Below are 13,589 nucleotides of genomic sequence, written 5' to 3' on the forward strand. Positions count from 1 at the left end.
GTGTGACCAGTCATAGAGGTGTGGTTCCAATCCCTGGGGAAAGGGATAAAGGTTGGGACTGAGAAGGTTAAGGGTAGGTGCTTTTGGGCTTCACAGACTGTGGCATCTGAGATATAGATTGGGTAGAAAGTCCTAGTCCTCTGCTGGACACACCCCAGGCCCGTGATGGTTAGCACCTCCCCCACAGTGTCGGTGTCATAGCCAAGGTCTGCATCCGTGATCAGTTGTCCTGCTACTGGGAAGAGGGTTGGTCATGCTGGCTGGGTTGGACATGGCTTGTGCATGGGTCCTCTAGGCAGCACCTGTGTCATGTGGACTTGGCCAGGACCGGCCCTTCCTATTCCGGCCCCATCATTTCTTCCACTGAGGGTCTCCTCCAATGTCTTAGCTCCGTGCTTTTAATGAACCCAAGCATCACTGTTTTAAAGCATTGCTTCCACTTTCTCTTTGTGTACACATTTCCCCACTGCCAGCCTCAGTACTAGCTGTTGGGTTTCAGCAATTTGACTACCTCAATCTGTGCTGCCTGTGCGAGTGTTCGAGCCTCCACGGATTGTGCACTCACACTTTCTACTAGGTTTGGGAAGCATTTGGGAGTTGCCTCAACTCCCTCCCTCTCTGCTCCCTCAGATGTGGGTGTGTGCTGGCCTGATGAGGCCGCTCCTTGGCTCCTGAGATGTGTTGGACTTGAGATGGTTTTCTTCTGATTTTGGTTGCTCTCTGTTGCTGTCTCTGAGGAGGCTGGTGTCTTTTGCCATCCTCTCTCTGCCACTAACCACACCCAGGTTCTTTTCATGTCACATCTACTAGTTTTCTCGTTCATGTCTCTGTGGATTCAGTCGAGGTGCTGCTCAAGGTCTCCCTCTGCACATTCTGACCTCTGGGTGGGTTCTGGCTGGCCTCCGTGGGTAACTTCTCCCTCAGTGAGGGGGTGGGGACTGTTGTGTAGCCCTCTCTGAGGGTGTTAGATGTTGTGAATTTCACTATTAAATGCTAGATAGTTTAGCCTCCGTACCAGTCTGGGGTCTTTGTTTTGGGTGCAGTTAGTTGCTTAGAAGCCTAACTAAGCATGATGGTACATGCCTTTAATTCCACTACTTGGAAGACTGAGGCAGGTGGATTTCTGTGAGTTTCAGGACAGCGTGGATCTATGTAACAAGTTCCGGGCCAGCCAGGGATACACACTGACACACTGTTTCAAACAAAAACAAGCCATTTAAACTTCCCACTTTCCCAGTGGCTTCTGGTGGAGAGTGGTATCCAGAGACTGAGATTTGGTTGCTCTTACCCCTGGGTGCAGCCATTGCTTTCTGACCCCCAGGCAAATTCTACAGAGGGTGCTATGCGTGTGTTACCCAGGGCCAGTGAGCAGAAGCCAGGCTGCCACCTTGTACTGAGTGCTGATGCTCTCTTTAGTCTCTGCTTCAAGGTTTCTCTCCAGCTTGGCCAGGACAAAGCCAGAGCTGACTTAGCTGGCCCTTAGCTGAGCTTGCAGTGAGTGGAAGAGCTGGAACACTTCTCTGCAGCCCCTGGCTGTTTGTACTCTGTGGAGTTACACTCATCAAAGCTGAGACCACCTCTCATCCAACCACTCTTGCATTGGCCTCTCCATGGTGGGGTGTTAGGGTGGACCATGCTCCAAAGCCGTGGGTGGCAATTCTGCCTTCCTCACACATGTGCACTCTTCTGTATCCTCACAACTGGTCCTAACATCTGGGGTTCATTACAGACTTGAGTTACAAGCTGTTCTCCTAGCCCATAGCTGCTGGGCTTGTTTTGTGTCACGAGCCTAGGACTAACAGCAAACAGGGTAGGGCGGGGTTGCTGACTGAGAAGGATCCCCACACATGGGGCAGACAGGGTAGGAAGCTGGTCAAGGCCTTGGCTGGTCACCTACTGTTTTCCAGTAGATTGTTGTGAAGTCAGCCTCTCACGTCTATGTCCTGTGTCTGAAGCTGAAGATATGTGCACAGGAACTAGACATGGGGCTGCCCCACTCAGAGCACACATAATCCACACAAGCTCTTCTTAGCCTCCTTAGGCTGCGCCTCGCTAGGGAAGGAAGGCAGTACCTCTCAGCCCTCGTCTCGCTAATGGCTCCTCTGAGGGAAGATGAGGGCATGTATGCTCCAACCTGGATATGGGCCTACCCAAGGGAAACAATTAGGTGGAGAAAGTAGTTTCCCTGGGGCTAGGTCTGGCAGCCGGTTGCTTTTGCCAGCCTGTCCGTGCAGAAAGATGCTTCCTGCCCAGCCTCACCTTGTCAGGGCAGCAGTGTCGATGCCCACTCAGCAGGGCCACTTCCCCCAAGGCCAGAGTAAATAACCAGCCAGACTTACATAGCCATCCTCATGGCTATAGAATCAGCCAGAGCGCTGACCCTGCAGTTGACTCCTGGCTCGATGGTACTTATCAGGAGCATGTGCCCTCATTTTGTTCAGGACTATAGGGCTGACCTGCAGGGACAGAGACCTAGGAGGGCACAGCAGGAACGTCCCACAAGCACTGCCAGCGGGCAGCTTGATGTGTGCAACTGCTAGAGCCTTTTCTTGGGAGATTTCTGCCTCAGGACAGCGGAGGTCCCCTAAGTGGGTACAGCTCACCCCCAGTGACATCCGACCCCTCCCTGCAGACAAGCTTCCTCTGTTTACCACTACTACTTCCTCCTCCTCCTCCCCCTCCTCCTCTTCCTCTTCCTCTTCATTGTTTTGTTTCTCTGCATAGCTGTGGCTATCCTGAGCTCAATTTATAGACCAGGCTGGCCTCAACCTCACAGAGACCTGCCTCCCTCTGGGAATGCTGGCATTAAAGGCATGTGCTACCATGCCCAACTCATATGCTTACTTCTTTTTTTTAATTTATGTATTTTATGTGCGTTGGTGTTTTCCTGCATGTTATGTCTGTGGGTGTCAGATCTTGGAGTTACAGACAGTTGTGAGCTGTCATGTGGGAGCTGGGGATTGAACCCAGGTCCTCAGGAAGAGCAGTCAGTGCTCTTAACCTCTGAGCCATCTCTCCAGCCCCCCATGCTTACTTCTTACCCTGTCCATTAGTCCCCTTTCCCTTACACTCACATGATTATGCCTCAGCTGTGTGGTGTCCACCACTTTACAGGAGCACAGGGTAAGATAGGCCTTCTGTTTGGGGGTATCCTGTGGGGTCTTCTCCTTCCAGTGCCTAAATCTGGGGTTCATTATCCTTATTTCTAGAAGTGCTTATATTTTTAGCTCAGGGCTTTCCTCATCCTCTGCCTTCGCCTTCTGCTCACTGATGTCGCTGTCAACTGTGGTTGGTCCTTTTCCTTGGGTAAAGCAATCTGCTACTCCCAGCCCATCCTACACACTTTGTATGGTGCCCGGTGACATTGCTCATGGGGTCCCCTCCCAGCCATGTCTTTCCAAAGTGAGGACCTCCCATCCGTTCAGCCTGTTTCTCTCCTCCCACTGGGATATGTACAGGGCGCGTGGCAAGACAGAACAAATCCAGTGCTGTCGTCTTCTTTGTCTCTGCTGCCCAAATTCATGGAAGCCACCTGTTTTCTTCCTTATCTGGTTTGGTTTTTGTTTTGTTTTTTGTTTTTTCGAGACAGGGTTTCTCTGTGTAAGAACCCTGGCTGTCTTAGAACTCTCCTTATAGACTAGGCCGGCCTCAAACTCAGAGAGATCCACCTGCCTGTCTCCCGAGTGCTGGCATTAAAGGCGTGTGCCACCACACCCGGCCTACAGGTTTTGTTGTTGTTGTTGTTGTTGTTGTTTTAAAACTGTGTTTGTTTCTCAGTTTCTCCCTTAACCCAGCTATCACACCAATAATTGAGACTCTTTTATATTATTTAAACAAGCTTCATGGCATAAAAACTGAGGAGTTATTAATCTATTCTTAACCCTCCAAGCTAATTTGGCTTCCTCCCAGCGTACATCCTAGAGATGTAGTTTCCCCTGCCCCAGTTCCTTCTTCATGTCTCCAGAGCTCTCCATGCTGAATCCCCCTCTTCCCCCTCTAGCTCCTCCTCCCCTGGCCGGCAGGAAGTCCCGCCTTATTCTCTTCCCTGCTCAGTGATTGGCTGTAAGCTGCTTTATTGGCATATCAGGGAACAATTGGGGAACAGTCTTTACATAACATTGAGACAGGAGATTCTCAGAACAAGGATTAAAACCAGATATGGGAGTGGGGCACGGTTTAAGAGAAATCAGCATTTAAATTTCACAATAACCTTATACCTACACTCCCAAAATTCCAAGCATCATCTGACAGCCAGTGGTATGAATTCTCTTTCCTTCAAGGTCCCCAAGTCGTAACTTTGGGCACCCTGGCTTTAAGTGGCATTCACTGATGAAGTATAAACCTCAACCATAAGCCCATCTGCCAGGACAGGTGGCAAATTGGGCTCATCAGCGGTTTTATAGTATAAGAGAGTATTCCATGGGAGCCCTATACCAGAAACATGAGAGTCCCCCAGAGGAGGCTGTGCATCTGCTACGAAGCCAGCAGAGACCCACCGTAAGCTGTGAGAGACCTTTAAATCTACAAAGCCTTGAATGTCTGGCCTAAGGGTTTGCTGCTCACAGGGCAGGTTTGGGCTGGCCCTGCCATTATCCATCTCCTCTCAGCAGATCTGGGCCTTGGGAAGGGAGGGTCTCACCAGTGCCCTACCCCTGCCAGGCCTGGGGCTGGCTGTAGAACCCTGTAGGGAGCCCAGGGTTCCAAGGAAGAGTCTCTTATGTAAAATTTGAGCCCCAAACTGGCTCTGGGTAGAGGTAGCTAGGTCTCCTATGTACAAAGTGTTTTCATATCTGGACCCAGTTAGTGTGCTCAGCCCACAGGCCTGCACATGTTCTGTTCTCAGTGATGGGCCTCATAAGGGAGCATCAGTTTCACCTGCTGTGTTTTCTCATGCCTGGGCCACCTTTGGTTAGGCTTTGGCCATGGATGGACACAGGGAGCAGCATACCAGGTCAGGCAAGTCTATCATCTTCACTTCCTGGCTTTACTCATTTTAGTCCCCATACTCTCAAAGCTGCACCCCACTGAGCATCTCAGCTTTGCTTCTGAGGTTGCCAAACCTGACCTTGCCTGGTACCCTACCAGTGATAACACCCATCTGACATTGTGTCAACCTCATCCTTCCTTCTAGGGCTCAACCCTGCCCGTGGCTCACCCACCAAGTTCCCTTAGACTTGTGTATAGGATCAAGGGGCCGTTCATAGACAGGCCCTCTACAAAGATTTCAACTGGCTTCTTTTCTCAAAGCAGAATGCACAGGGAATCCTGCGGCCACGGGTCACAGTTTCTTCCATGTTATAGTCCGACCGCTCTGGTATGGTTGAATCTCGATAAGAGAGGTAGCTGTGTGACAAGCAGACCTGTCCCCTGCTGCCAAGGCTCAACAGAAGCCCCCTAGGCCCCCAGGCCAGGCACAGCATCTAGGGGAAGGTGAGGGGACCTGTTGACTAGGGTCCTACTGCTACTCACCAAGGAAGCAGGTGAGTGGCCTAAGCCCTATAGGATTCAGCTACCTTTTTTTTTTTTTAAGATTTATATATTTTATATACATTGATGTTTCGCCTGCATGTATGTTTGTGCGAGAGTATCAGATCCTTTGGAATTGGAGTTACAGACAGTTGTGAGCTGCCATATGGGTGCTGGGATTGAGCCCAGGTCCTCTGGAAGAGCAGCCAGGGCTCTTAACCACTGAGCCATCTCTCCAGCCTTTCAGTTGCCCTTTTTGTGATAATCCAAGCCTCCAGCACAGAGCTCTAGTCCTCTCCAAGGAAAGACATGGTTCAGCCACCTAACCATCTGCTCAGCTGTAGATGAAGCCAAGGTCCTGTGATGGGCTGACTGACCAGCTCACTCAAGCCAATGACTGTGGCATGTTTGCTTCTACCAGCCGGGCCGACCATCTGTGCCTGCCCTGTGGTGGGGTTGGCAGAGTAGTGCCCCTTATCGATACGGCGGAAGCTCTGGGATGGCCTGCTCATTGCCTGTCTTTAGAGTTATGGCACCTCACAGTAACAGAAATGAGGCTCAGGATGCCTGTCCTGGTCCCCTCACTTGGCTGATTACACACCACAACTAAGCCACTGCACATACATGGGCTTTCATGCCCTTATTAGACAGCTACCTCCTCCCTTCTGCCCTATGAAAACTAAACTCACTTGGGCCATGTCCTCTGACTCCACCCTGCCTGCAGGCCATAGAATCATCCTAGTGATGAGCTATAGTTTACTTGGTGATGTGATGAACCCAGGCCAGCTGGCCAGGAAGTATGTGGGATCCTCCCAACATGGTGATGCTGTAATTATCCTGTGATATACTTGGAAGGCATCATGGTCCAGGCAGCCTGTCCAATGGAGAGCCAGTCTTGGTGCTAATGAGCATCTCTACCCTGTTCCGCTTTACCCTGTGAAGCCAAGGCAAGTTCTGTTATCAACATAGCTGATAACTTTGTGTCCTGTATTGAGAACTCTTAACTATGGCAAAGAGAGAAACCGGATGCCCAGGCTGGAGAGATGGCTCAGAGGTTAAGAGCACTGACTGTTCTTCCAAAGATCCTGAGTTCAATTCCCAGCAATCACATGGTGGCTCACAACCATCTATAATGAGATCTGGTGTCCTCTTCTGGCATGCAGATGTACATGCAGAATATTGTATAAATAATAAATAAATATATTTTTTTTTGAGACAGGGTTTTTCTGTATAGCCCTGCTGTTCTGGACTAGCTTTGTTGACCAGGCTGGCCTCAAAGTCACAGAAATCCACCTGTCTCTGCCTCCTAAGTGCTGAGATTAAAGGTATGTGTCACCATGACCGGCTGGCTCATTTTGTTTAACTTTTATTAATTTATTTTTGGGGTGGGAAAGCACACGCCTGCCACAGCACTCGTGTGGAGTTGGGGGCAGCATACAGCAGTTGGCTTTTCTCTTTTTTACTATATGGATTCTGGGGAATAAAACTCAGGTCATCAGTCTTGTTGGCAAGCAACTTTACCCACTGAGCCATCTCACCGGCCCTGTTTTGTTTCTTAAATTAATTTTTAATTTGTTTTTATTATTGATTATATGTACTGTGGTGGTGGGGTGTATGTATATGAATGCAGATGTCAGAGATACCAGATCCCCCTGGAGCTAGAGTTACAGCAGGTGGGTGTGACGTGACTATCCCAATGTAGGTGTTGGGAAGCAAATTTGGGTCCTTTGCAAGAACAGTACTCACTATGTACTCTTAACTGCTGGGCCACCTTTTTGTTTTATTTTGTTTGTTTGAAACAGGGTTTCTCTGTGAAACCCTGGCTGCCCTGAAACTTACTCTGTAGACCAGGCTGGCCTTGAACTCAGAGATTCGCTTGCCTCTGCCTCCTGAGTGCTGGGATTAAATGCATGTGTGTGTGTGTGTGTGTGTGTGTGTGTGTGTCTATAACTTAACTCACTAATATGATTATCTCTGATGGTATCCATTCTCCTGCAAATGATGGGATGTAATTCTTCTGTTTGACAGCCCTGGTTTTTAGGAGATCTCATGAACAGAGCCTAGAAAAAGGCTTTCTGTCACCTGCCAGCTCTGCATGGTCAGCCTATGATACTAGCCTTGGAGTTGGCCCTCAGCACAGATGTCTTGTGAGGGGTACCCTAAGGAGATGATAGGGCTCCTTCTAGACTGAGCTTGCAGGGTTAGGCCCTGGGCAGATCATGGTAGTGGAAATACCAGACTTCTGTCTTGTAGGGATGACTCCAAGCTAGGCTTAAAGATTTGCTTGTTTATATTTAAGCCGGGCATGGTGGCACAAGTCTTTAATCCCAGCACTCAGGAGGCAGAGGCAGGCGGATCGCTGTGAGTTCAAGGCTAGCCTGGTCTACAAAGTGAGTCCAGGACAGCCAGTGCTTCACAGAAAAACCCTGTCTTGAAAAACCAAAAAACAAACAAACAAACAAACAAACAAGAAAAGAAAAGGAAAAGGAAAAAATATTTACTTGTTCATATTTTTAATTTTTTAAGGAAGTTATTTTATGTGTGTGGGTGTTTTACCTGCATGTATGTCTGGGTACTACATGCATACCTAGTGCCCACAGAGGCCAGAAGAGAGCACTGGATCTCCTAGAGCAGGAATAACAGACAGCCGTGAGCTACCATATGGATGCTGGGAATTGAACCCATGTCCTCTGGAAGAGCAGCCATCTTTCCAGCCCCCTATTTATTTATCCTTATGTGTATGAATGTTCTGCCTGCATGTATGCATGTGCACCATGTGCATGCCTGGTGCCCACAGAGGTTTTAAAAAAGAGAGAGATCCAAAGCTCCTGGAACCGGAATTCTGGACAGTTGTGAGCTACTATGTAGGTACTAGGAACCAATCGTGGATCCTCTGCAAGAGCAGTAAGTGCTCTTACGTGCTGAATTATCTCCCTAGCCTGCCCCAAAATAGCTTTTGTTGGTACTCCTGGTAGTCAGTTCCTCTTGGAACTTTGAGTTTAGTGTGATGTCACAGGACCCATATACAGCTGAGCTAGAAAGGACCAGGGCCACAGTGTCAGCTGTGTGGGGTCGTAACCTTGTTCTGAGTTATCACTGCCGGCCCCATCATGGGAGGCTGAGGATCCTACTGCAGATTTGAAGTTTGAGAGTGGGAGTTCCTTTCCCGTCGCTGAGCAGTTTTATCCTCTGTCCCTGCCTAAAAATCAGTGCACTCATTAGGCTGTGAGCCAGGAAGGCCTGAGAATCTTATCACTGGTGCTCTAAGCTCCTCACGTGGTTTCATCAGCGTTCCTGACCCTTTCATCTGAGGTCTTGTGTCATATACCATTACTCACCGCCCCCCATTTCAGAGTGTGTAAATAGTATATTCACAAAGTTGTATGACCCTTTCCAATTTCAGAACATTTCATCATTCCCCCCAAAAGAAGCCTTTTACCCCTTACTAGTCATGCTTCAATCTCTCAGTTCCTCTTGGCCTACACCCTGGGTCGTGTCCCTGAAGACATGCCTGTTGTGAGTGTTGCATGAGAATGGAATCGGTCACTGTGTGGTTGAGGCCTTTCTTAGCTGAGGGAAGTGCCTGGTCCTTAGTTCTTCTTCCCTGAAGTTGTTGTGTCTCTGAGCTAGCCCAATCCCTAGACACAAGTGAGCTTGCTGACTACAGACGTTCCAACTTCTTCTAACCTAAGGATTTACTGTACCTTCCTGTAGGCTTCAAGTGATGCTCATGACCAGTTTCCCATGCCATCCTCTGCGCTTTCTTACCTTTGTTTGTTTGTATGTTTATTTTTTAAGTTATTATGTAGAGTGCTCTACCTGCAATGTACACCTGCAGGCCAGAAGAGGGCATCAGATCTCATCATTGATGGCTGTGAGCCACCATGTGGTTGCTGGGAATTGAACTCAGGACCTCTGGAAGAGCAGTCAGTGCTCTTACCCTCTGAGCCATCTCTCCAGCTCCCCCTCCAGGCTTGTTTACCTTTTTTATTTTTCTATATGTCTCCTCTCACATAGCCCCTTACCCATGCTGCACACATTGTCTCCTATCCTGATTACGTATGCCTCATCTCAGAAAGGCGTGGCGGCGCTTGCTGTCGTGCCTGGAAACCTGGCTCTCAGGAGGAGCTTGCCCTTCACATGATGTTCCACTGGAGTCACAGAAGCTGTAGATGGCTCCAAGCCTAGGCAGTTCCTGCTGAATGCAGGCATACAGTCCTTCTGTTCTGGTCACTCCTGCTCCCACAGGGTGGAGCATGCACACACATACACACACTAGCTGAGAAGGAACCCAGCTCTCTGAAGTTGGCTGGGACTTTCAATGCACTATGAGGTCAGGGCCATTCTCCAGGGCCTTACACTCTCTTAAGCACTGCTGGACAAGATGAAAGTTCTTCAAGTCTCTAAGATCCCTTTGGGGGCTGCTGGGGCTCTGCCCTGCCCTGCCCAGCACTGTTCCTCCTTTTGTCAGGAGCCTAAGACAACCACAACTCAGATCTAGAAGGCAGCCCCTCTGCTACTCCATCCATCCCAAGCTCCCATGTACTAGAGGTTCCCATGCCTCATAGACCAGGTTGCTGGAGCCCCTGCTGTCCCCTGTGTCTTCTCTCAGAGCCCAGACCAGTATCCCTGAAGACCATCCCACTTGAGGCTCCAGCTGCATGTACCCTGTGAGCACCCTCCCACAACAGGTCCTGACTACTGCTGGGCCTGGGAGAAGACCTCTACCTACAGAGGACAGTCTATTAACATGCTTGTGGCTGTGGTGGCCTTTCTCTGGTAGGGACGCTGCTCTCATCTCAGATGGGCAGCACATGATTGGCTGTGTGCCCCTGGTCCTCCTTGCACTGTTTAGGAAACTCCAGTCCTGGCCCCAGCAGTAGAGAACAGGCCTTTCTTTGGGAAGGGCAGCACTGCAGCTCTAGAAATGAGGCAGCAGTGTCTCCCTGGGGACAGGAAAGCCTGGAAGACTCAGCCTATCAAAGCCAATGTTTCTGGCCACTGTCCTGGCAAAAGCTTGTCCTTTAATCTTTGGCCCACAGCCTGGTGGAGCAGTTGTCATCTAGACACTGAATATCTCATTTTGGGGGTGCATCAGGTGGTCTGAGCACTGACTTCCCCGAGGAAGCTCATAAAAAGTGTGGTTTCCTAATGCAGGACTTGTGAACAGTGGGACCTTGAGGTTTGACTGCCCAAGCCTTCTGGCTGAACATAACAGAGTGCTGCTGGCTCTTTGTGGATCTTTAGTGACAATGTATTCCTCACCCTTTCTGTGACAGCCACAGCCACACAGAAGCAGGGGGTTAGGATTGGCCTGGGGTATGTGGCTAGCCAGCTCTTACACCCATAACCTCATCTCTCCAGGTACATACAGACGCTGAAGGACCACAGGCCACGAGTGGTGTGGGACAGCCAAGCTGCGGAACACTTCTTTGAGTACAAGAAGTGAGTTGTAGCCCACCAAGTTGTAGGCAGGAAGCCTTGTGGGGAGGACACTGATAAGGGAGCAACAGAGGATGGGGGACAGTGGGGGGCTGGGACTGGTGGGCCTTAACCCTGGCAGGAGGAGAGTACTGTCCTTGGGCCTAGCCAGAAGGCAGGGTTCATGGTCCCATCTCTTCTGCAGGAATCGCGGCGGGAGGCATGTTGTCTTCTACCCAACTCTGAAGGTATGTGCCATGTGCTTTGGCCGTCAACCATAATGGTGTGGTGGGGGTGACAGTTTTAGCCAGATGACATTGATGGTATCAGTACTTGGCATCTGCATTGGAGGTCTGTCCTGTGGTCTTGATTCCAAGCCACACACTGCCCCATGTTTGGGATAACTTTGGGTACATTGGGGTAGTGAGGAAGTGGGTGGAGCAGGTGCCTACACCTCTGTCTGCCCACAGTCTCTGCAGGTGCGGCTGGAGCTAGCCAGGGAGCTGGGCGTCGGGGTCTCCATCTGGGAGCTGGGCCAAGGCCTGGATTACTTCTATGACCTGCTGTAGGCTGGACAGCAACCCCCAAGTGACTGTGGACTTTTCTAAGCCGTGGAGTAATTGGTGAAATACAGGCCTCTTCTCTGTTTACTGTGAGACCTCTGCTGTGGTACTCAGCAGCACCCACAGGCTTGGGTGTTTCCTGGCCCAGGATGAGAACTGGGGCCCTTCCTACCCACTACTCACTGCTACCTGCTGTGAGCCGGGTGAAAAACACAGCTCACACCCCCTAGGACAGCCTGGCGCTGGGCTCAGAGTGCTTTGCAAGGCCTGTGTGAGATACGGGTTTGGAAGACATGAACCATCACAGAGTCTGCTAGTCCTGGCAAAGACAGCCCTTCCTAGCATCACCCTAAAGCCTCACATGGGCAGTACCGAGGGCTTTGCCTGCCACAGACACAGGTATGTATTCAAACAAGATGCCCAATACCTGCAGCAGGTGCTACACCCACTAGCTGGATGTGACCAGGCTGTGGGACCATGTAGGAAAAACTGATCTAGAAAAGCTGGATTTATTTCTGTGAAATGCCCTGGGCCACAGTCCAGGCCGTGTCTACCAGATGACAGTATGGGGCCTGCCTGCAGGGTGAGTGGGACAGGCACCATGAGACCAGAGGAGTTCTTCCCTAATGAACTGTAGCAGGCTGAGCCACTGCTGGGGAAATGTCCAGGAATTTTGAAGCATCAACAAAGGAAGAATAGCTGACCCTTATTTCTTCACTGCTTCATTCCAAGTCCCCTCGTGCCCTGCTGGGTATGATCTCAAGGCAGTGATCCCTTAGGTAGAGCTCTCACCCTTAGGTAGGGTCTCGCAGGCCCTTAGGTAGAGCTTTCTAAGTCACTGGCCAAGCCCCAACCCACAGAGGCCAGAGACCCCAAGCAGGACTCTGCCATGTGAGTTTCTGAGATTTGCAGCTCAGGATCCTGAGTGTTGTGATGGGGAAGATACTAAGACAACAGGGCCAGGCCCAACTCATGAGTCACTGCCAGATCTCTTCCACTTGGAGTTGCTTTGGAGTGGGCAAAGCCCTACCCTGTCATCAGCTGGACCACCTACTGACTGTAACCTGCTAAAATAGAGGTGGTCCCTTGCCACTCACTCAGGCCAGTGTAGCCAAGGCTGAGAACTTGGGGTGCTGGGCCAGGGGATCCCTGAGGTGGATACTATGCCAACTGTCTGACACCTGCCAAGGTCTTGTGGGACTACCCTGACCCCACTGGCTTTGGGAGAGGGACACAGCTCTGCAGACCAGGGTACAGCCTGGGTACAGCCAGGCCAGGACAAGAAAGCCAGGGTAAGGAGACAGAGAGGCCTCCCATTCATGCTCATGTGTTGCAGGGGTGGTAGAAGTTAGGACACTGGCTAGCACCGTGGGGCCATGAAAAAGCTCGGTCTCACAGTGGCTGCCTAGTGACTGACTGAGCCTGGGTCCCTCCACACTTGAATCTGAGGGTTTAGTGGATGTAAGAAGACTGTAAGAAGTGAGGTACATGGCGCTTACCTAGTTTCAGCAGAGCCCTGGCATAATGACAGAAGCAGGCCGGAGATCAGGTGTGTCCAGCTGTGAGCAGATGGAGTGACTAGGGTGGTGTGGGGGACAAGGCAGTATAGGTCAGAGGTCTTGGTTGAGGCAGGGAGGCAAATGGTGGGAATAGATTGGAAGGTGGGTGAATTCTCTGGGGCCACAGAAAAGTGGGCAGCCAGTTCATCTCTTATCCCTGCCTCCCCATTGGTGCTAGAGATTGACCCCAGAACCGTATAGGGGCATCCCCACTGAATAGTAACCTTCAGGTTCTGGGTTGGGGTCAACAAAGTTGAAGTGTCTGGAGGTGCTGCCCAAGAACTGACAGAATGGTAGGCAGAAATGTAGTCCATGAGGGGCAAGGCACTGTGGGCTGTCAGTGGCTCTGATAGGCTGGTCAGCCATACATGACAGCTGCTTAGCTTGGTGATGAGAGGGCAGCGTAGGACCTGAATGAAGCTCAGAAGGGCTAGGGCTTTGGGCAGGGGAGGGTCAACACCTCACTGTACCCTGAGTATAGCTTCCTCTCAGTTTGGTCATCTATAAGTAACAGGGCTCTTTGCTAATTAGCAGTTGCTGACTCCACAGTAAATCTCAGAGATTCTTCAAGGTCCTATGG

General features: G+C 50.5%; 1 protein-coding gene across 2 annotated transcripts in view; it reads left to right on the top strand.

Moving 5' to 3' along the window:
• Positions 1-11,543, top strand: part of CHID1 (chitinase domain containing 1) — a 33,690-nt gene extending 22,147 nt beyond the window's left edge. For both annotated transcript variants that reach the window (XM_084771857.1, XM_084771858.1), the window contains exons 11-13: positions 10,831-10,911; positions 11,093-11,135; positions 11,358-11,543. In XM_084771857.1, coding sequence (XP_084627983.1) covers positions 10,831-10,911; positions 11,093-11,135; positions 11,358-11,456 — 223 coding nt within the window. In that variant the 3' untranslated portion in view covers positions 11,457-11,543. The remainder of the gene's footprint in view (positions 1-10,830; positions 10,912-11,092; positions 11,136-11,357) is intronic.
• Positions 11,544-13,589: the final 2,046 nt, after the last annotated feature.

This window comes from Acomys minous (genome assembly GCF_964271855.1).
Source record: "Acomys minous genome assembly, chromosome: 2".
Classification (NCBI taxonomy): Eukaryota; Metazoa; Chordata; class Mammalia; order Rodentia; family Muridae; genus Acomys; species Acomys minous.